The sequence below is a fragment of the Electrophorus electricus genome, chromosome 4 (genome assembly GCF_013358815.1).
Source record: "Electrophorus electricus isolate fEleEle1 chromosome 4, fEleEle1.pri, whole genome shotgun sequence".
NCBI lineage: Eukaryota > Metazoa > Chordata > Actinopteri > Gymnotiformes > Gymnotidae > Electrophorus > Electrophorus electricus.
The window spans coordinates 29,852,488-29,875,902 of record NC_049538.1 but is presented as its reverse complement, the minus strand read 5'-3'; the positions used below and the strand labels follow the sequence as shown (position 1 = coordinate 29,875,902).

General features: G+C 47.3%; 1 protein-coding gene across 1 annotated transcript; it reads left to right on the top strand.

Moving 5' to 3' along the window:
- The first annotated feature begins 68 nt into the window (after positions 1–68).
- On the top strand, positions 69–23,368 carry cpne2 (copine II). Its single transcript, XM_027029599.2, has 16 exons — positions 69–841; positions 7,086–7,300; positions 9,286–9,465; positions 9,836–9,910; positions 9,997–10,068; positions 10,185–10,268; positions 10,498–10,587; positions 10,667–10,765; positions 11,477–11,563; positions 12,485–12,544; positions 15,204–15,337; positions 15,519–15,573; positions 16,550–16,601; positions 16,828–16,961; positions 22,025–22,261; positions 22,778–23,368. The coding sequence occupies exons 2-16, from the start codon at positions 7,115–7,117 to the stop codon at positions 22,883–22,885; spliced, it is 1,653 nt and encodes a 550-aa protein (XP_026885400.2). The 5' UTR covers positions 69–841; positions 7,086–7,114; the 3' UTR covers positions 22,886–23,368.
- The last annotated feature ends 47 nt before the right edge of the window (positions 23,369–23,415 follow it).

Genomic DNA, 23,415 nt, shown 5'->3' with positions numbered 1-23,415 from the left:
TGTCATTACTACACTTAGTAGTTACTTTTTTATTTTTAAAACAGCAACGTGTGCTCTGTGATCGCGCCGCTAGATAGCGTTGCAGCAATTTGACAGTGATGAGACTTTGCCTCAGTCTCAGGTTTGCGGTTCAGAAATGAAAAACATTTAATTCCCTCATTCATACGGTGACTAATTTGACGGTGGAGAAGATTATATTAGTAAATACGGTAATGATGATTTCACCAGAAGCGCAGACTCAAGCAAAAACCATCCTAAATTTGTAAAGATTCAAAGGAAGAGATTTATTGTTTGTACGGACTTTGCGATTTATTGCAAGTCCCTGCAGCAATGCTGTTACTCGTTTGTTAAACGACGCAAAATTTCAGTTCCAATCAATTCGGTCAACAACAGGTGGTTCAATAATAGCGATTTTTCTCTTGCGTGAATCAGAAGTACAGCTTTGCAGTGTGTTACCGGGCTCTGCCAAACCCCACGACTTCACAGCTCCGTGCAGCCAGGCGGAGTCGTTGGAACCGTGTGAACCACTAAAAACTCCTGCATGGGGCGACAGCGCACCACCAAACGCGCGGGTGGAGGCTGTCGGGGGTGTGCGAACTAACCCACCTAAGCACGTTTGGTTGGAGGGACCCGCCGGCTGGAGCGGCTGTAACTTTTTACGCCCCGTCCGTTCGTGCTGTCCGTTCGTGCTGGGTCGGGTCCCTTCCGGTCCGGTCTCGGTCGGCGGTGCGCCTCACCTCGCCTTGTCTTGCCTGACAGAGTGCTGGTGTGCCAGGACGACGAGGAGCGAGAACTCGCTGGACAAAAGTAGACGAAGCCACCTGGGAGCAGCCTTCGAGCGGTGAGTGAGTGGTTCTGTTTAAGGCGTTTGGGTGCACAGCCTCGGGAGTAGCTGAACTGGGGGGGGGGACGCGTAATGGAGAAGTTGCATTCGTGAAGGCTCATTGTCCTCCACCAACGCAACGTGCAAACGGCACATCTGGCCGAAATGAGGCGTAAAGATATGCAGCACCTGCAAATAAAACGAAGCCTTTGAGCGCGACGGTAACCCGTTCATTATCGGGGGAAAACAGTTTAGCGAGAGCTCCTTCATGGCACCTCTTCGTGCTCTTCGTAATGTTAGAGATTTCTCGAGCCGTTTTTGTTTTAAACGTGATATTTACAGAAAGGGAAAACAAACCCACTGTCATTACGACCGACCAGTTCTATTAAATAACTGTTTGCTTGTTTGTTTGTTTTTGAACGCCTCCTACCTGGTCTGTTTGTGTCCGTGTGCCTGGGTTTAAAGAGGCACGCTGGGCTACGGGATTCCGATTCCGCGCGCTTCACGGCTCATACGCGGTTGTCCGCGTGCTCTGAGGGATGCGCAAAAAGCTCGGAGCCCAAACCACTGACGGTGTAGCGGGGAACAGGGCATTGCAGGACCACACCGAACGACTGACACAGCCGAAATGAACGCTGGTCCTTTGGGCATTACGTGCGCGTTCTTGTTCTGTACTTGTTGGTGTAGAGACGTCGGTGCTTTGTGCATTCGCTCCGACGACCCGCTCGGAAATATCCGAGTAGCCTAACAACTGCTAAAGTGACGCTCCAGAATAAAGTGGGGCCCATTTTGAGTGGGAGAATAACAATTATCGCAGCGGCACGTCTCAGGCAAAGCGTGAAAAGCTGTTAACAGCAGTGGGGTTCAACAGAACCAGAACCCAGCAGAATTGAATACATATTTAATGCACAGGAACGTAATTAACTCAGTTTCACGCTTCCGTTCCTTAAGTCATCTGCCCTTACATTGTAGGCCCTCTGAATAAGTGCCTGAAAGTACTCGTGTTGCGGTCCCAATAATCATGACTTCATGACGAGCAGTGTGGGGTCGAATCTGATGGCGCGGGACCTCCCAGCAGGACAGATAATGGTCACACATCGTCTGTGTTTAAAAGTGACCGATGTGATCTTTTTTTAAATAACCTGTTCTAGTTCTCAGTGACGTGTGCCAGTTTGGAAGTGAACGGACCACTGTGGAAGCAAAACAGGTAGTTCATTCATTTGTGTTAAAATTTCCTCTTTTAGTTCTGTTTTGGAATTTTATGATGGCAGTGGAAAATTGAGAAAGAAAGGAACATTGAATCGGTGCACTGGTCGAGCATGATGGCTATACAGACACTATGTAGTTATATATAATTAGTCTGTGCATCACACATCGATTCTCTCTCACACTCTCACACACATCCTCTGAGGTTTTAAGGACATGGGGATTTATGTTGGATCAAAATTCCCAGAACGAAATGGAGCCAAACACCATTTTTTCTTTTGCGGCTTTGTTTTCAGGCTGTATGTAGATGATGGTGAAAATGCAGCTTCTTGTAAGTTAAAAATAATAATTAAAGATCACTCTTTAATAACTGAAGTGCAATATGCTCAATGTGTGCTGCTAGTTGCACAGGAGACAGAGGTTTGAAGAAGAAGGGTAGGTTTGTGCTCTATTACCTGGTTGGACGCAGGCAGGCACGTAACCACGCACCTGATGACTGTAAGTGTTGTTTATGATTTATGTCCTTGGTGAGCATGAGTTTCCACTATGACCGTGTGTGTGTGTGTGTGTGTATGTATGGGTGTGTGTGTATGTATGGGTGTGTGTGTGGGGTACGGTACGGTACTAATCCTTGCTGTTGTGTCTGGAGTCCAGGACAGAGCATGCCACTGTCGGAGGTAAAACAGGGAAATATATGATTATAGTGCCACTGGTACTTATCAAGCTGAGGCTAAATAAAGACGCTGCTAAGTTGTGGAGAATCTTGAGGTGTGTGACTCTGGGTGGGGTGTTTGGCCTCACTGGGGGAGTTTTGCTGTCAGTTCTTTCTTTCCAGTACTTGCCACATCGGCCTAATTTTGTTTGGGTTTTTTGTTTATTTTTTTAAAAATCCGTAGCCGGTAAAGTCATGCGAGTGTTGAAGTGTAGCTAAAACATTCACACAAATCTTTAGGCAAAGCAAGGTTTTGTGCCACAGATGTGACTTCAGAACGCTGATGTCAAATACAAGTGGTGGAGCAGCACACCAGGTGATCAGTACGGCGGCTTAAAATACACTACAGCGAAGTGCGGGCACTTTTTTGATTCTGGAGAACTGATCTGTTTAGTTTACACATCTATAAAATCTCTCTCCCTCCCCCTATCTCGAGTTCCCATTGCAGTTAGAACACTGAATTAATTGCTATGTGGTTACTGGCCTCAATGGATACAAGAAATACCTCATAGGGTAGGTCAGTAGGCCAGCCACGTCCTGCTCCACACCCACACAGACCAGCCGCACAGTTTTCCGTGATGCTTTCTGTGTTAGTACCTCTGTTTCATAAGAGAGATGAGATTGGCTAAGCCAAGACTTTTCATGTTTGTGTAAATGTTAATGCATGTTTATGCCCAAACATAATTTGGCACAGGTTTGTGTTGTGCCGTGGATTAACTACATGTAGCAGGAATATTAATCACCCATATTTGTATTCTCTGTCTATGGTGGTCATAGTCTATTTATGGTTAGTGACACTAACATAGGGAGAAAGACATTGGTACATCAGTATCTTAGCAACAGGCGCCCTCAGTGTGTTTCTCATGTCCTGCCATGACGTTCTTGTTCTCTCTCTCTGTGTGTGTGTGTGTGTGTGTGTGTGTGTGTGTGTGTGCATTATTCAGGTGTTTGTATCTTCAAATGTGTGTGAGAGAAGGAGCCAAAAGTTGAATTATTTTTTTCAAGTTTTTGTAAAGAAAAATGTTTGGTTCACCTAGTCAGGTAATCTCTGCAAGTGTTTAAATAAATAATTTATATTTTCTCGTGTTATTCAGTGGTTTTGCTGTCATTTTATTTATAAAATTATATAAAGTCAAAATTGCATTCTAACACTTTATAAATAACAAAAAACTAAGTTAAAACTGTGTGTTTCTGAATATCTCCTATTAATGAAGTATTTTTGTCATTTGTGTCAAGATGGCGTCTGTTGCGTCTATGAGCGTTGAAGCGCTGTGTTGAAAAGGAAACTCACCCATCGTAACTGCAGAAAAGAGTTGATGATGGCAATGAATGGGGCTACTTCTATGTGTTAAGAAATCTGCCTTTAAATGCCAATGGCGTCTCCATAAACCGCCTGGCGAAATTTCTCGGAATCTGTTTGTCCTCTCTGACTGGGACTAGGCTCACTTTCAGAGAGTTGGGTAGGAGCCTTAACTTTAGGAAACTTCTCGACGGTAAACAAAGCAACGTGCTTTCCGCAAGGGATCCAACATATTATATTAAATCTTTTAATTGCGCTTCATTTAAAAACGGGATATTCTCACCATATTATGGAGATGGGAGACCCTTAAAGACACCTTTGTTAAATTATACGTCTCGGAGTGGAGGAGATCTCCTCTTTTGTAGAGCGCATTCACCAACAGCGCTGATCGTCCGGATAGAGGTGCGGGTGCGTTATACGCGTGAGCTCGTACATCCCGTTTCACGAGAGTAACGAGGAATGATAACACGGTATCAAAGAGCCGCGGAAGGCAAGCAGAGAGGACCTGTCTTATCTGTGGAAACATCGGGAAACTAATGCAGTACGTATCATTAGTGGCACATAATGATAAATAATAGCACACACCCAATCAGTTCATAAGCTTTATCCTATTAAGTGTCAGAAAGCTGCTCTAACTGAGCCTAACGAATTACGCACCAGAAACCTCCGTGTTTGCCTCGTGGAGAGGCTGAGAGTGGGGTAACCTGCCAAACAATCAGGCGAGGCAAGGATGGTGTCACTCATGAGACGATAAGAAGTTACAAAGCAATGGTCGTGTACAGCTCTTACACAAATACTCTTGGAAATGCGCTCTTACTTATAGAATTCCAAGAAGGAGAGTATACCTGCCGATAAGACGACGCGGATAATTCCCGGCTTCCTTCATCTATGAAATGTCTGCTGAGCCGTATTCCACTGTGGCGGATAAAAACAGGCGTATTGTCGGCTAAACGGGAAGCTTGTATTTATCGACAAGGAATGAACGAACACGCGTTCTGTCTAAAGACGGCCACAGATTACTTTAAACACGAATCGGCAAGATTGTATACGGTTTTCCTGGACTTTCAGGACGCTTTTAGCACTTTGCCACACAGCGTCATGATTAGTTAATTGGAAGAATTAATCTGCCGAAAATCTATGTTGATATAATTAAGGATGTTTATAGTGGTTTCTTTTTGCAGGTGATATGTGGAGATCAACTCACTGCTCCGGTTAAACGTCAGACTGGCACTAAGGCTGGGTTTTCATGAAGTGCTGTGAACGTCATTATTGCCATAAACCCACTGGTTAAAGTGGCTTGGCCTCTGAGACATAAGAGATGCAGGAACCCAAACCTTGTCCAAGGGGATGTCGATGACGTACAGACATCCACGAGACAAGACAGTATTGTTAATAATACGCCCTCACGTACATATATATGTTTGCAGTGGTCAGGACTTGAGTTTAAAAATGCGCCGTTTTACGAAAGACGTTAAGGGGGGTATCGCCGTTTAAAGCGAAAGGCGAGAAGCCGCACGTGCTTTTCAATTATTGGGAGTTAAAAGTTTATGCAAGGAATGAAACGTACTGTTACCTTGGACATGGATTTAACATCGCAGAGGAGGGAGATCTGTGCTGCATGTTTCTCTAGGACGGACAGAATACTTTAATCTCCACTACCTCTGATCCTGAAACTTCACGCTGTTCGGGGACTTGAAATTAATAAGAAAAATGTACATTTATGTTAGAAAATGGGTAGGACTTAATACTCGTCCAACAAGAGACATTAGTAAAAAAGATTTAGGCACTTTAAATGCTGGAATGGGTTTACACAGTAACCAGGATGAACCTCTCGAAACGCGTGCTGAATAACGATGACCCTGCCGTTCGAAAACTGGCTGGCACGCCGGCCACAGGGTTTGGAGCGCGCGCAGATCGGTCCGATTTAAATGAGCTCAGTGAGTGGAAATCACCGTGGAGACGGATATGGTTAATAACGGAATAGGCATGATGTATTAGACTCTTACCAACTCTATCAGCGCCAACACCGGACTGGCCTGAGACCGGCAGGGCAGCGTGCCTGTTTGTCGCGTGCGGACCTTCGCGTCGTGGAGCGCATTGCTTATGGAGTCAGTAGCACGTGTTACGGATGGATATCCTGCTTCTACAGGGATGTGCATTACGCGGGATGACTGCGTTGTAGATCTCATTGTTAAAGGACCGCAAGTGTCGTCGTCTTCATCAGTTACAGTCTGTACTCATAAAAAGGTTCAAATGGACTGGTTTTTACCACTTAATCAAAATGTGTTATTAGTAATTCACTGAAGACCCCAGATATTGTCATGAAATTACTAGCTATGTTAGGATTGTGGAAAGTGGCTGTTCTTTCGATAGTTATATGGAACAATGTTATGCCTTAAAATGGTTCAAGTTATCAACCACTAGGTAAAGTTTTGTATACATGTGGTTATAGTTGTGGAGTAATTAATTTTTGGTAGTCTTGATCATGTCCACGGAACGTGTGTAAGGGGTTCACAGACTGGGAAAAGTAAAGCCAAACAACTAGTAAAATACTGTCCAGCATTCAGTACTGTTCAATATGGGCTGTTAAAGGAAGTGGGCATATTTGGTGAAGACACTGTTTATATCCATAAAGTTTGAATTATTGTGGACAGAAGTTCTGAATTGCATAATGACTCTGACCAAGTAGTCAGATTATGCTATGAACATTTTCTTATTTAATCTAAATAAAGTGTTTAAATGTATATGAATACCAATAGCTCATTCTATCAATTAAGTATTTATTTGTCATTTGTAGCACCTGTAAACTAGTAAATGACACAGTTTGATGTAATGATGTTTAATTGACACAAGCTATAACACAAAACTACTGCAGAGACCATAAGGAGATGAGGCCAGAGAAGCAGTGGATGATGCTACCACGGAGGTGACAGTCCAGCCCCTGCTGGCCTCTACACGCTCCCTGTGGGAAAAGGAACAGTGTTAATACCCACGTCCCTGCTGTGTTCGGTACTCTAATGTGCTGTGATGCGTTGTGCCCACAGGGTGTAGGAGAGGAGGGAGTCTGGCCTGCATGGCTTACACTATGGGCTCGGGGCGTGATGCCGGCCCCGCCCTCGGCCCCGCCCTCGGCCCCCAGCACTGCGTCACCAAAGTGGAGCTCTCTGTGTGCTGCGCCAGCCTTCTGGACCGCGACGTGGCCTCCAAGTCCGACCCTTTCTGCGTGCTCTTCCAGGAGGTGGATGGCAGCTGGGCGGAGGTGTGGCAAGTCGCCGCCTTTGCATTCCTGGTTGGGAGGGGCTTAGGGGAAAGGGGGCGTGGCATGGAGGCTGGAAAAGAGGGAAGAGTGAAGCATGTGTGTTGATGGTAGAGGGGCAGAAGGAGGAGCGGAGGGGAGGGGAGGAGCTATGCAGAAGCAAGCACTCTGCACTCCGGTGGCTTTGTGAGCACATATACCCTAGATAAATGTGGCTGAGAGGCACAGTGTGAAACTGTGTGTGTGTGCGCGCGTATGTGTGCATACACTTTCTCTGGTCGCTGTAATATCTGTGGGCCTCTGATGGTCAATAGTGCAAGCCTGAACATGAAATCAATGTTTCGCAGTGCTCTGTAACCATGGCAACAACATGAGAAACAAAAGACTCCTGCTTTTAAAACAAGATACATAGAGAGGCATCTTGGTGTGTGTGTGTGTGTGTGTGTGTGTGTGTGTGTGTGTGTGTGTGTGTGTGTGTGTGTGTGTGTGTGTGAGAGAGAGTGCGTGTCGGAGGGGAAACTGTCCTGGAAACAATGCAGTAATAGATGTAAATATGTCTATAGAAAATTTTGGTCTTGCCAGAAGATAAGTGGATCGATAACATATCTTTGTAATTTAAACCCTCTGAATGTGTTGTGCAGCCGTTCTTTTGGGCCAGCGAGTAGGCGCAGTGGCCGCGTGACCCCGTGAACTGGGCCATGTCTCCCAGCCCAACCACCAGAGGCAGAGTACAAGTGCTTTGGAAGCCCAGCTACTTACATGCACTACTTACATTTGCATATGATATCTTACACTTGCATATACACACACACACACACACACACACACACACACACACACACACACACACACACAAGTTTCTTTATGCTTGTGTGTGTGTGTGTATGTGAAACAATTTGCAGTGTTACAAGTCATTTCATTGTAACAGGAAGGCAGATATTTAGTAGTAGGCTATTTATGTAAAAATGTTTCATATGTATGCACAAGTATTTCATGTGTATGCCCAAGTGTTTCATAGGTATGCACAAGCAGTGTGCGTGTGCGCAAGTGTTTCACTGACTTCTTCCTAAACTGACCTTCATTAAAGAGAAAAGATACATTGCTCTCTCAACGTGTGTGTGTGTGTGTGTGTGTGTGTGTGTATACATGTGTAAACTCTGACCCAACAGTGATTGTTCTTTCTTGCTAAACACTTATAGAGCTGCTAATCTATCCAGCCACTGAGAAATGGCCCCATACACTGACTCAGCAGCTACAATAAGAAAGAATAACAGTGACACCATCAAACCACTCAGTCTCTCACTCTCTCTCTCACTCTGACCCTCTCACTCCATCTCTCTCACTCTGACTTTCATCTCTCACTCCCTCACTCTCTCTCCCTTTCTCTCATTCATCTTTTACCACAGATCTGGACATGGTCTAACCGCAGAACATCTTGCCCATATGTTCGGTTATATCCAGGGCTCTGCTCGGGTGGACATAAATATGCATGTTTGTGTGTGTTAGCACATTTTGTATATTTTCATGTTGATTCTGAATACTTCACCAAAAGGAATGTTTTTTGTTTTTTTTTCCCCTTCAAGTGCTGGCAAACAGTGAATCAGTGAATCGCAGTGGAACGGCTTCTCTTCAGTCTCATTCCCTCCTTATCCGCTCGCTCTCTCTCTCTCTCTATCTATGCTCTACATCTCTGTTGTCCCAGAATGCCACCCTATTACATCAGTCACATCCACCTGTTTAAACTTCACAGTAATCTATATTTGGCATGTCTGCTCCTTTTTCTGTGGAAACGTGCTATTTCACAGAGATGTGACGACGCGCAGCCCAGCGAATCAATAAAAGCCTGCCCTCCCCTAATCTAAACACTCGTGTGCAAGTTTCATCACATTTGCGCTGATAACGAGCACTTCTTGTAGCTGACTCCTACGGGAGGTGACCCAAGTAACTTTCCCCCCCTCCACTCTTCCTCAACCCCCGCTGCCTTGCAGCTGAGCCGGACGGAGACTGCGGTGAACAACCTGAACCCCGTGTTCGGGGTGAAGTTCCAGGTGGATTACCACTTTGAAGAGGTGCAGAAGCTCAAATTCGCGGTGTTCGACGAGGACAAATGTAGCAGCCAGCTGTACGAGCATGACTTCCTGGGAGAGTTCATCTGCACACTGGGCGTGGTACGGCCTCGCGTCTCTCACACACACGCACCTCCTCGTGGCTGCCTGTCCTCGTTGCCAGCAGACTAAGCCCAAATCTGTCGATTTAAGTGACCCAAATCGATCCAGTCCCGCTAGATGATCACAGCAGCCAGATCTATATTTTATGGATGCAGCTCCCAAAGCGGCATTAGTTAATGAACTTAAATCGACCCGGGTTTTCTTCTCTTAGTGCTGAAATCCTATGTAGTAGTCTGGGTGTAAAAGTCACAATTACCTGCCTGTGTGTGTGTGTGTATGTGTGTGTGCTTCAGCATGGTTTAATCTGGACTGCCTGTGTGTGTGCGCGCGCCTCAGCATGGTTTAATCTGGACTTCCTGTCACCACGCAGATTGTATCCAATAAGAAGCTTCATCGGCCTCTTGTCTTAGCCAATGGCAAACCAGCAGGGAAGGGAGCCATTACTGTAAGCCCCCAGGACTGTGTTGTTGCAGCATTTGTACGTGCTCCATGTGTTTTAAGGGCCTCATTTTCAGCTTGTTTTTGTTCAAGATAACTGCGCAGGAGCTATCAGACAACAGAATAATTACCCTGTCCATGTGTGGGAGGAAACTGGATAAAAAGGTGAGCGCCAGCTCAGCATTTCAGCACGGTGCTCACATCAGGCCTCCTGCGCCTGTTGCACATTCCTGAGTCTTGAAAGACATTGTTCTCGTGTTTAATTGGGCACTGGATTTCAGGATTTCTTTGGGAAATCGGACCCTTACTTGGAGTTCCACAAACAAGGCGAGGACGGGAAATGGATGCTGGTCCACCGGACGGAGGTAGGATGTCCCGCTAACAATCCTCCCGTATCGGACTGCATACGTCGGAGTGGACATGTGGTTGTGGTTTGATAACAGAACAGTGACTGCTTAGGCTGTGTCATTTCGGATTCATTAGATAAGACATTTTTACACCTGTGTTAGAAAGTTGCGTGAGGGTGAGTTTTGGAGGAATTGTAAGGTGAGAAGATTTTTCAAACTTGTAGTCTTTTCCCACTGTGTGTGGCAGGTGATAAAGAACACTCTGGATCCAGTCTGGAAACCGTTCACGGTGCCACTCATCTCCCTCTGTAACGGCGATGTGGACAGGAACATCAAGGTGGGGCCTTGTCTCTGCACCTGTGTGTCGTTGGCTCACACCTGCGCCAGGGCCCTGACGACGTGCGCGTTTCCCTCAGGTGCTGTGCTATGACTACGACAACGACGGAGGCCACGATTTCATTGGAGAGTTTTATACCACAGTCACGAAGATGAACGAAGCACAGAACTCCGTAGAGGTGAGCTGGGCTGAGGCCTGACCCTGTCTGACCCCTGTCTGACCCCATCTGACTAGCCTCACGCTGGGCCTGAAGCCAAAAGCTCTTTCCACCAACCTGTTTCCCACCTTCTGGTGTCATTTGTTCTGTTCCACGCAGGTGCGAACACGGATCACACTCCTTGTGCTTTTTTGGCACTTGTCCTCCTTCGTACTGGGCGCCCACTGTAAGCGCCTCATGATCTAACAAAATGAAGAGTAAAAAAAGAGTGCGAGAGGGAAAATCTTTCTCATTTTACTGCTACTTTTTTGTTTACTGGAAGCTGTATGCGTTCTAGTAGAAAGCGGGAGTGGGCAGAGCCTGTTGCCTCAGGTCCCGCCCCCGCTTGCAGGCCGTGGCTCAGCCACTTCCCAGCAATTACAGCCCGTTGAGTTCATGTCACTCCTGACATGGATCCTGGCCTGCTCTGTCATTCCTGCTCCCCTTCTCCCAGTCCAGAAAGTCCCAGATCACCGTACCACCATAGCTCAGACAGAACTCCCCACACACCCAGCAGAGCTTGGAGGCAGTCGCACCTGAACGCACATGCGAGGCGTGCACACACACACACCTGCTTGGTTTGTAGACAGTTTAAGTGAATCTGACTGCTTCCATAAAGCGTGAGGGATGCTGGGAAGTCACCTGTGCTGACGCGGTCATGACTCCGTGGGATTAACCTGTCTCCTGCCGCAGGTGGATTTTGACTGCATTAATCCCAAGAAGCAGAAGAAGAAGAAGAACTACAAGAACTCTGGCGTCATCATTCTGAAGTCGTGTAAGGTAAAGACCTTCACAGCCCTGCCCCCTGCAGGTAATGACCTTCACAGCCCTGCCCCCTGCAGGTAATGACCTTCACAGCCCCGCCCCCTGCAGGTAATGACCTTCCCAGCCCCGCCCCCTGCAGGTAATGACCTTCCCAGCCCTGCCCCCTGCAGGTAATGACCTTCACAGCCCCGCCCCCTGCATGTATTGACCTTCACAGCCCCGCCCCCTGCATGTATTGACCTTCACAGCCCCGCCCCCTGCAGGTAATGACCTTCACAGCCCCGCCCCCTGCAGGTAATGACCTTCACAGCCCCCCCCCCCCCCCCCTTGCAGGTAATGACCTTCACAGCCCCCCCCCCCCCCTTGCAGGTAATGACCTTCACAGCCCCCCCCCCCCCTGCAGGTAATGACCTTCACAGCCCCCCCCCCCCTGCAGGTAATGACCTTCACAGCCCCACCCCTGCAGGTAATGACTCCACCCCCTGGCCCACCCTCAAGTCCACCTTGTTGGAATTAAGCAAACTTAATTGAATGCAATGAAAAACTTCTATAATGTATATGGTCATTAAGACTTTTTTTTAATACTGTCTGCCTTTTTCATTTTTTACTGTAATTTATATTTATTTATTATTTTATGGTTACCATAATTGTGGTTCTTCTAGGCAGAGATTAACATATTGGCTCTAAATCCCACATTAAATACCACATATTTAATATCAGCACAGAACACCTGTCAATTCCACGTCGTCAACCATAAACATAATTGCCTCTCTGTTATTTCCAGTTGACTTGAGTTTTAATTTGCGTCCAATGCACACGTACAGAGAGACCCGCACCTACAGGGGTCTCCGTGCTTGGTGGGGTTCCGTGAGGGGAAAGGTGGTTTACCATGAACTCAGGGACTGCTGACTATGGGTTTGGTCTGATGCTCTTCAGATTACGAGGGATTATTCATTCCTGGACTACATCCTGGGAGGCTGTCAGCTCATGTTTACGGTGAGTATGGTTCGAGTTCATGTCCTGGATTACATTTCCCTCACCCACAATGCCTTGTGCAACCTGGCCTGTAATGAACTCAGCACTTTCACTTTGATGCGGACTGCATGAAATGAAATTATGATGGTGACAGGAACAATATGGTAACTGCAGTATGCATTCACTCTTAGCTGTGTGAAGATGGGCAGTACAAGAGGCACAGCTGCCAGGTGTGTGGTCAATACACACGGCGTGACATCACCGTAGTGTCATGATGTCACTTGATGTTGTTGTCATTGGGAAGATGTTTACGTCAGGGAGAGCTGGAACGTTCTGTTCCAGGTCTCTGAATTGCGCGTGCGTGTGTGTGTGTGTGTGTGTGTGTGTGTGTGTGTGTGTGTGTGTACTGATGGGCTGAGCCTCTCAGGCTTTTGTGTGTGTACAGTGAGTGAAGAGTCTTTGTTCGTCATGTAACTCACTGACAGGAAATGACACCAAAAGTGAGTGAACGGCATGGGTTGCTATAGCGACGGGGTTCCGAGCAGGAGGGCCGTGAGGCACGGCAGGAGGGACTGGGAGGTTGGGGGACAGGAAACACTTATGGTGTGTCTTCATCCCACCTTGTCTCGTAGCCCATGTGGTCCTTCGCAGACACCCTGGGGTGTCTTGGCTACAGTTCCAAGGCTATATAGACCCAGAACTCCGGATGTATTTCTGTTCACTACCAAGCTTTACCAGTGTACCAGGCTTGATTTGGGAAGAGAACTGGAATTGTGTGTGAGGGGGCTAAGACTGTGTTTGTGCCACCAGGAAGGCTGTCAGAAAGAGAACAATGCGTAACCCATGGCCACGGTTTCTCCTGAGGCTGCTCCTGGTTGCCGGGTGTGCTCCTTCCTTTGAATGTCAGGAACAGATATTCACAACCGATATTGACACAGGGAACTCACTCCTTGACTCCCCTCACCTCAGTCCCCTGATCCGCTTCTCTCTGAGAGGGGGAGAGCGAGAGAAACGAGGAGGAGTGAGAGAATGAGCGTGAGAAAGAGAGGAAAAAATTTGAGCGAGAAAGAGAGGGAGATGTAGAAGTGAGAGAGGGGGATGAAGAAGATGAAGAAGAAAGTGGGGGGGACACACCCTGATCTTTTCCCAGACCTCCGCATGCACTCGGCTTTATACAGGATAAAATGGTGTCTTCCATGCGCTGGTCTGTCTACTGGTACAGGCAACAGCAGCATAGTGCACAGGGCCCATGTGTACTGGGGTCAGACCACTGGGCTCAGTGCACAGGGCAGGCCTTACCCAATGTCGTTGGCCCGTTCAGTCACAATGACCAGGGTCAGGGGTCAGCAGGAGTTGGGGGTTGCCAGACATGAGGAGATAGCAGAGTGCTCCAGATTGGTAGACAGTCAGACAGTTATTCTTTTATTTGTTTATTTAACAGGAACAGTGGACAATTGAAAGGACACCAAGGACACTGTTTCATTAAGAAGCTGTTCTGATTGTGAAAGACACTGAATCAGACACGGAGAAGCTGTGTTTTGTAACACACTGGTGTCTGTGCCAAATTCAGGCAGTTCCTCCTTTTGGAATTACTTCACAGATAAAAACACAGTCATCAGATATCAGAAAATCTTGATTATGCCTCCTTGTAGAGAGGTTTCCTGATTGGTTAGTACAGTTGGACCACGCTGAAGTGTTTAGTCACTGATTACAGAGCACATGAAGGCCACAGAAATGGTTTTGCTCCCTCGGGAACTCTGGATGGTGATTGCTCTCAGGATATATAGTCAGTTCAGGCCGAATGTGAACAAAGTCACTCTCGTGTGCTTTACGACTTTCCCGGGGGTGCGGAAAGGGGTTCGGGATCATGGATCTAAAAAAAAATAAAAAATCAAACAAATGGTTAAGAAATGATGTGCATACTCTTACGCCTGTGAGTTAATGAGCGATACTTTTAGGAGACGTTAGCGAGACGTTAAGGAGCAGTATCTGCCGCCGACACCGAGTGTATGCTGAGTGCTGTGCTCACAGCCAGAGTCTGCTGTGAGCACCACCCTCATTCTGTCATTACTTCTTTTCTTCTCTCGCTTTCTTTCACGCCATCACGCTTTTGCACTCTCTCTCTCTCTTTCTGTCTATATATATATATATAAAGTGTGTGTGTGTTTCACTCTGTTTTTCTCTGTCCCTCCTTTTGCTGTTTATTTCTTTTTTTCTCTCTCTCTCTCCTGTTCATCTGTCAGGCCTGCAGCAGGATCTGTACAGAATGTAGTTATGCAGCTCGGGTCAGGACTCCCGGGGGGCAGCAATCGGCTCACTATATGGGCGAGTTGGTCAGGTGGGCGGGAGGGAGGATGGGCAGTGGGCCTCTGGCTTGTAAGGTGCCTGCTGTGTGTGTTTAATCTATAGTCACCCATGACCGCAAGTGGAGTGCTAGTTAATGTACTGTAAGTGGACTGCTTTCACAGCACTCCTAGACTAAAAGTCTGTAATCAGTTCCCAGCGCATTCTTCCAGCCTGTGTAATTGTAAGGAAGATGGAATTCCCAGATCCCCATTCTTCTGAGATCCTTTTAAGTTCCTTTGAGGTGTTTGATAAATACAGTTCAGTTGTTTGCATCTCTCTGTGTGTGTGTGTGTGTGTGTGTGTGTGTGTGTGTGTGTGTGTGTGTGTCCTCCAGGTTGGCATCGACTTCACAGCCTCCAACGGCAACCCGAGAGAGCCATCCTCTCTGCACTACATCAACCCTCTGGGCAGTAACGAGTATCTGAGCGCCATCTGGGCTGTGGGGCAGATTATCCAAGACTACGACTCGTGTGTATCCGTGCCGCACGCAGATAACACACCGCACGTCCGTTATGGAGTCTCCTCTAGTGCTCGCTCTGTGCTCAGCTTGACTGAGCTCCAGTTTCCAGATATCGATTATTTTCCGTAGTGACACTGCTTGTGGATAGGAGGGGTCGAGTGTTTATTTATTTATGCTCTCTGTCCACAGAGACAAAATGTTTCCCGCCCTTGGATTTGGGGCTCAGCTCCCACCTGATTGGAAGGTAAGGGGATCGGGTGGAATCGGCAGCGGGGGTGGGGGGTTGCAATGGGGTGTTCAGTAGCCAGTATACAGTCAGCATTTGTGTGTCTGAGAGGAGAGACTGAATTAAAGAGGGAAATGGAAAGGCAGGAGAAACTGGGTGAAGACAGAAATGTCAGAAATGAAGAGACGAAGAAAACATATAATACATGAATATCCCAGTGATTACGCAACTGTCATCCCATCTGGGTTGCCATGACACTGGACTGATGAAAAGGACAAGTGAGGGAGGGAGGGGGGATGGCGAATCGTCAGGAATGCGCGATGTCCTTTGAACGCAACACTTGTAGATCAGAGAAGAACCACTCCGCTCCACCCTGGTGGAAAAATGGGAGCAGCTGCTGGCCTTCCGGGGTGGAACACGGACAGCGAGGGGAGACGGGATTGTTGACCGCAGACACGCCAGAAAACGTTCCCACCATACGCCATGTTCTCCTGTGTTGACGCCTGCCGTTACGGGATCAGTGGCAAGCGACACACTTGTAGGACTTAAACTGTGTGTGTGTGTTTACTACTTAGCAACCACTACTAAAGGAATTATAAGAAAATGTGATAAAAATGTCATTTGCAATGTCTGAACAACAAACATGGTGAACATTGCAATGCCAGCGAGCATTTTGACAAAAATGTTATATATAGTACTTCTATAAATACTGCTATTGTGCGTCAGCTCATGACACTAAACTAATACACTGCGATTTAGGCCACGCGTGAGATATTTATGATAAAGGCGCATCTCCCCACTGACACCCACACTAACAGGAACTCACTAACTGGCTACCTTACGTTTCCACCGTCTGTGTTCAACCTGACGAATCTTGAAGTGTGGCATCCTGTTTCCTAAAAGCTTCGCTGCTGTTTTGCTTTTAAGCTCTTGTAATTTTTTAATGTAGTCACACTGTCTCTGTATTAATGGGTTGTGTTCACTAATGTTCCAGGTGTCACATGAGTTTGCTGTCAACTTTGACCCTACCAATCCATTCTGCGCAGGTGAGAAGCTCCGAAATGTCTTCTGTAATCCCGGCCAGACACAGACTTCCTGTTTTTCATACCTTGGCATCTCTGCCTCTGCCATCACTGCCTCGCTCATGAAGAGCTGACAGACTGAGTCTTCTGCAGGTAGACTTGATGAGCAATGACTTTCCTTTTAGATGACTGCTTGCTGTTGTGTTTGTGCGTGCGTGTATGTCTGTGTGCGCGCGTGTGTTGTGTGCAGGTGTGGAGGGCATTGTCCAGGCCTACTCTACCTGCCTGCCCCACATCCGCTTCTACGGCCCCACCAACTTCGCTCCCATCATCAGTCACGTGGCTCGGTTTGCCTCCCAGGCCGTGCAGCAGGACAGGGCATCGGTGAGAACCCGCCCGGCCGGACCCTGACGGCACGCGTGCCCTGGCCTCTGACCGCATGCCTGCATGCATAATGCCTCTTACCAGTATGACCGATCCAAACATCCAGTGTGTTTTTAAGCCCAGTGGCACTGAGGGTGCTGACTAGCGTGCCAGTTATTGTTAGTGTAAGATGGGTTCTGGGGAAATGCATTAAGCGTTACTCATTCACATGAATGGAAGAGCTTATGTTGTAAGTAACAGCCTGCTGTGTGTGTGTGTGTGTATGTGTGTGTGTGTGTGTGTGTGTGTGTGTGTGTGTGAGAGAGCATGCTCCAGTGACTTGCGTTTTTCTGATCTTGGCTACAGAACCACTCTTTTTACAAGAACATGAGTATGCGTTGCTGTGAATACACACCCATCTCGCATTAAAAAAAGAAAAAAAAACCCCACATCTTCCAAACGCTTTCGTCCACTCCAGCTGGAGAAACAGTGTTCCCATGTCTGTAGCTGCCGGGGGTTTGGTGAGAAGATTGTAGCAGGACAGAAGAGAGCTGGGCCAGACGCGCAGAGCCTCTGTGGCCTGCTGCTTCCCCTGCTCTGCTAACAGCGTGGGCACTGGATGAATGCGTGCACTGTCGGCTTCAGTTTGAAGAGGGGAAACTGCTAATGCACACTTTTGGGAGAGCATTCTCGGTGTTCAGTAACCACGACGCTGCTCTCAGGGAAAGTCGTCTCTGACTTGGTCTGCAGAGGCGCCCGACAGAGATTCTCTGTTATCAGTTCTGACAAACTGAAACTGTGGTACCATGCGTTTATATTGCAGTCCATAAGTGTCCACTAACAGTCATGTGAATTTTAAGTGAAACTTAATGAGGCACAGACTGTCGACATTCAATTGAGGATATGAAAATCTGTATTAGGCAAACCATATAGTTAGGAATCAAAACCCTGTTTATTAAATGTTTCCCCCATTTCAGGAACGAGCTAGTATTTCATTTCAAACTGAGTGTTGCCAGAGTGCAGAACCAAAACAAAGAACGACAGGAATTGAGTGACCGTCCAATTGCTTACAGATTCTGCTGTCTGTGTCCAGTCAGCCGTCTGGGTTCTGAAGCTCTTCGTTGGGAAGCGTGGAGGTCAGGTACAGCGTCGTTAGAGAGGAGTTGGATCTGTGTCTCATTAGCTTCCTATCTGGCTTCCTATCTGGCCTCTATAACTGTGGTTGAGTTTCTCTAATGCACACCCTACACCTAATGGCTCAAGACGTTTGTGCATATGCAAATGGAGTTATGTTTATTCAGAAGTGAATCATCCAATGGTAGACTCAGGGTGTGTGTGTTGACCCTGTGCCTGATTGCTCTGTTAAAAACCCCCACAAAATGTTCCTCTGGTTGTGAGTTGAAAGTGTGCTGAGTTGCTCTGAGCAAGCGTGCTGTTCACAGTTCTTCCTGCTTTTTATTGTGGGCCTAGCAGAGAGCAGCCATTAAAATCCCTTTTCAATTAAAGCTATTTATAGAGGCTGATTCAGTGAGCAAATGTTCTCATTGCCCCTCTGTTGTTCATGGGTTTTAATGACCTCGGGTCTGCTTTGTCTGCTGGCTAACACCATGACAGGTCTGAGGCTAGCAGCGAGAGAAAGGGGTGTGTGTGTGTGTGTGAGAGAGAGAGAAAGAGACCAAGAGAGAGTGGGCGTGGGTGTGAGAGAGGGACCGAGAGAGCCAGAGAGAGTTTGTGTGTGTGAGAGAGAAAGAGACCGAGAGAGAGTGTGTGCATGAGAATGAGTGCGTGAGAGAGAGCGAGCACATGTGTGTGTGTATGAGGGAGAGAGAGAGAGAGAGTGTGTGTGTGAGAGGGAGGGAGAGAGAGAGAGAGAGAGGGAGCGAGCGCGCGCATGTGTGTGTATGAGGGAGAGAGCGAGAGAGAGAGTGTGTATGAGAGGGAGAGAGAGAGTGCGAGCGCATGTGTGTTTGAGAGAGAGAGAGCGAGCACGTGTGTGTATGAGGGAGAGAGAGAGAGTGTGTGTGTGTGTATGAGAGGGAGAGAGCGAGCGCATGTGTGTATGAGGGAGAGAGAGAGTGTGTGTGTATAAGAGGGGGAGAGAGAGAGAGAGAGCGCGCATGTGTGTGTGTGAGAGGGAGAGAGAAAGAGTGTGTGTGTGTGTGTGTGTGTGTGTGTGTGTGTGTGTGTATGAGAGAGAGAGAGAGAGAGAGAGAGAGAGAGAGAGCAAGCGAGCATCAGGAAACAAGTACAGAGAGAAGGCCCCCAGGTAAACGGCCTGAGAGTTCCGATTACTGTAGAGAACTGAGAGCCTCTCGCTGAGAGACAGAGACAGACAGGGACGAGCATTGCGTAACCGTTTGCCCAGCAGAAATATCGCTGGCTAACACGAATCCATGGCAGCAGCTGCCAGTGCATGGCAAACGACTAGTGACATTCTAAACATTCTAACGCGCGAATAGAGCGACGTGTCCATATCAGGCAGTGGGCCGAGATTGAGGGCAGCCAGGGAAACCGCTGTGCTGCTGTCCAGCTGGGTCCAACCTGGGTGTCCTCACACAGAGGCATGAGCATGCTCTGATCCAGGCTTAGTCACCATGCTCTGTGAATAAAATGTTTGCCTGGTAGGAAGACATAATAATCATTATTTAACCTTCTTCAAACGCTCATTGGGTGCTTTTTGTCCCTAATTGTACCCTGTCGAGAGAGAGAGAGAGAGAGAGAGAGAGAGAGAGAGAGAGAGAGAGAGAGAGAGAGAATCTGTTCTGCCAGGTAGTTGTGCAGCTGATATACTAAACAAAACATAAGAAAAGATAGAAGAATTAGTTAAACATGGCTCTCATAGGCACTGCCATAACTCAATATTTTTGCAAATTGTTATTAGGCTGTAATATATTTATTTCTCCTGAGGAGAGTTATTAGGCTGTAATATCTCACACAAGCTGAAGAGAAAGCATCTGTTTTTTAGTCATGATTTAGATTTTTCTGCCTTTTAAGATCTTCTCTTGAATCAGAAAAAAAATTAGAAAACTTGAACGCGTCACTTTGTGTGTAGTACAGTAATTTATCCAAGACATCACTGTGTCGTACAATAACTTGTGAAATGTGTCTCTTTTGTGTGTAGTACAGTAATTTATTGGACACTGTTGCTGAGCTGTAACTTGGACCTTTGACTACACAGGTGCAGATATTCCGTTTTCTGTAGTGTGTATGTGGTCCTGTAATCAGGATAGTGAGAGCGAAATGAGGCTGCCTGTTTGTACGTTAAAGGCTTGGACTTCACAGAGGCCCCAGCGGGGGATGGGGGGTTGCTGTGGTACACAAGCCTGAGCTGGTGACCCTACACAGGGCATGCAGTCTGGGGCAAGAGGGTAGAAAGATGGAGGATATCTGAGAAACTCTGCTTGTGTGGGAGGAAACGATGGTAGGGTAAACGGAGATGACTGGATCCCAGCAGTTAATAGCTGTGTGTGTGTGTGTGTGTGTGTGTGTGTGTGTGTGTGTGGGTGTGTGTGTGTGTGTGGAAGGGGTGAAATTTAAAGTATGTTTGTGTGCCTGAACAGTCTTCTGTCAGCAGTCAGTTTGTATGATTTCATGCGTGTGTGTGTGTGTATTCACGCGCATATGCTACATGCCTGAATGGTCCTCCATGTGTCAAGAAGGCATTTTCCATTCATGCATGGTGTGTGTGTGTGTGTGTTGGTAGTAATAAAACAGCTTGTCTGATTCTGCTCTCTCCTGGGAGAGGACAGTGGGGTGGCCTGACACGGTGTGTACAGGAACTGTAGCTCACCACCTCCCAACATCCATCATGCTGTAAGGGCAGGGGGTCATGGCCTTGGGCCCTGCGCTTCCGTGTGACGATGTCCATGCTGTCCCCGCGGCTCTGCGTGGAAGCCACTTAAAATAAAGGTGAGATGGACGATAAAGGGAAGAGAAAGCAGAACTGGATATTCAAGTAACAACGGAGTCATACATTTGGTTTCTAGATTTATGTTTATAGCATTTAGCTGATGCTTTTATCCTTGCTTTTATCAAGTTGTTATTATGACTAAGTTTGCATAATGCATTGAACGTACGAGGTGCGGGACTCGTCGGGAATGTTCAGCAGGAGTGCGGGACATGCTGAATGCTTGCTCTCTGCGGAGCAGGACAAACGAAGTCTTCCAGTAATTACTTATTTAGGCCACACTGTAAGAAATCTCCTTCCCAGAAAGCAGCTGGGCTCAGCTGGCGCTCACCAGTGCTGAGATGAACTTTGGGTAATCACCCTATTTGACCCACTGTGCTTCTGGGATTTGTGGCATCCATCAAAGTCCAAAAAGAACGCGATCTTTGCCTTGACAGTCCAGTGTGGGTGGGTGTGCGGCTGGAGAACGGCCTTGTTGTCCTGGCTTGTCGAGCTGAGCCACGGCTCTGTGCGAAATGCTGGTGTCGAGGAAGCACTGCAGTGGAAAACAGCTGGAGGGGGCAAATGTGACAGCGTAAATTCCCCTCTCACACGTTCGGCCTCCCCTTCTGTCTCTCTCAGCCTGATTGGATTGTGAGTTGTGGATGTTTTGTCTTAAACAGTTTGCTCGAGAGCTAGTTGTGAAGCTGGATCTCATTTGGAGGGAAGGATGTCTGGTACCCATCGCTCTGGTGTTGCTATGCAACATTGCAGGTATTTGGGTTGCATGACAGCTCAGTTAAGTGCTTAGCTGTCGTCCGTGAGTGCGCTAAGCCGACGGGCTGTACCGACGCACAGTTTGAAAAGATAAATACGAAGGCTTCACGTGGTGGGATGTGTGCAGGTCTTCCTCCTGCAAGATGAAAGGACGACGTCCACTAAAGGTGGAAGAAACGTTGAATGTGAAAAATACATGTATTTGAAAACCGTGGAAATGCAAAATCAGAACCATAAACAAATACACAAACTTAGGCAAAAATCTGCACCTTGTCAGACAATTGCTCCGGCTCTGAAGTGCCGCTCACTGAAACGCGCGTCCTAAATAACAACCAGACCTGTGGCTTGATTTGCTGCCATGGTAACTGGGCAGGGTTGGGCCACTAATTCCCTGGGGCTTTGGCTCTGTGTCCTTCTGTAGCAGTACTTCACACTACTGATCATCACGGACGGTGTGATCAGCGACATGGACGAGACGCGCGACGCCATTGTGCAGGCCGCCAAGCTGCCCATGTCAATCATCATCATCGGTGTGGGAAATGCAGACTTCGCTGCCATGGAGTTCCTGGACGGGGACAGCAGCGTTCTGCGCTCCTACACGGGGGAGGAGGCCGTCAGGGACATCGTGCAGTTCGTCCCCTTCAGGGACTTCCGCAACGTGAGTACTACTCCTCCGTCGCAAGGCGGTCGGTCTCTCGCTCTTTTTCAATCCGCCGCGGAATAACGGGAGCAACTTCCTCAGCTCCTCCACGCTCTCGCACCTCCAGGTCTGTTATGTAAAGAATGCGTTCGCATTATTATTCTCAGTCTGGTTAGAGGTCACTGCGCTGCAGTATTGCGCTGTCAATATCACCCTGGTTAATTTGACCTCAAGGTGTCGTTTACTCACTGAATCGATACCGACGGTGCTACAAAGCGGAGCAGTTTGTTGCCAGTTTTCCTGGCACAGCTCCAGTTCCAGAGCGCGCGCGCAGACCAAGCTCTCCGTGGGAAGTGGGGGTTCTGTGTGGCACGTGACTTCCGAGAGAGAGAGAGAACGCAGCCTTCCTTGTGGCACTACTCGCTCTGGCTCCGTTTGTGCGATGGTAGTCTCACCAACCTAACGGACAGCTCTGGCACCCGGCGGGGTATCGGTTGTACGTTTGACTACACTGTACGTTTGATGTCCTTACAGGCGCCGAAAGAAACTTTAGCCAAATCAGTATTGGCCGAGCTGCCCCAGCAAGTCACACAGTACTTCAAACAGAGGAACCTGTCTCCTAGCAACACAGTGGCAGAGTGAATGGAGAGTCCTGGAGTTCACAATGCATGTTGCCAAAATCTACTTACTGTTTACAGAAAAAAAAAAAAAAAGATAAATGAAAAGTGCATGTTTCTTTTTCTATACATAATTGTTTTTAATTAATGTGTTTTTATTTATTGATTTAAATATGCCACCTTATCAAGATGTAATGTAAGGTCTTTTTTTTTTTTTTTTTTGTGCTTGTCAGACGCTAACCATTCCTGAAATGCATAGGACGAAAGAGGACCACTGATTGAATGTAACTTTATACTTGTTATTTAAAAGATGATATTAGCAGAACTTACATGTATCTTTTCTGTAGTGCTTTGTAATTTGTGTTAATTGTATAGTACCATGGTCATGTTGATGTTTTTGCTTTTTATACTGTTTGGTCAGTCCCTTTTCTGTTCTTGTACTCAGGTCAATAAATTTTAGTCGAGGTGTTGCTTAGTAGTGACACGTGGCTTTAGATGACATCCCGCACAACTGTCTGGTGTTTAAGTACTTTACCCGGGAGTCCTGGGTTAGAG

What these genes read in the sequence shown, in the direction of transcription:
- cpne2 (XM_027029599.2), top strand. Translation starts at nt 7,115, where the DNA reads ATGGCTTACACTATGGGCTCGGGGCGTGATGCCGGCCCCGCCCTCGGC. An exon ending in GGAGGAAACTGGATAAAAAG is followed by an intron (nt 10,069 to 10,184) that starts GTGAGCGCCAGC and finishes ACTGGATTTCAG; the next exon opens with GATTTCTTTGGGAAATCGGA. An exon ending in TCATTCTGAAGTCGTGTAAG is followed by an intron (nt 11,564 to 12,484) that starts GTAAAGACCTTC and finishes GATGCTCTTCAG; the next exon opens with ATTACGAGGGATTATTCATT.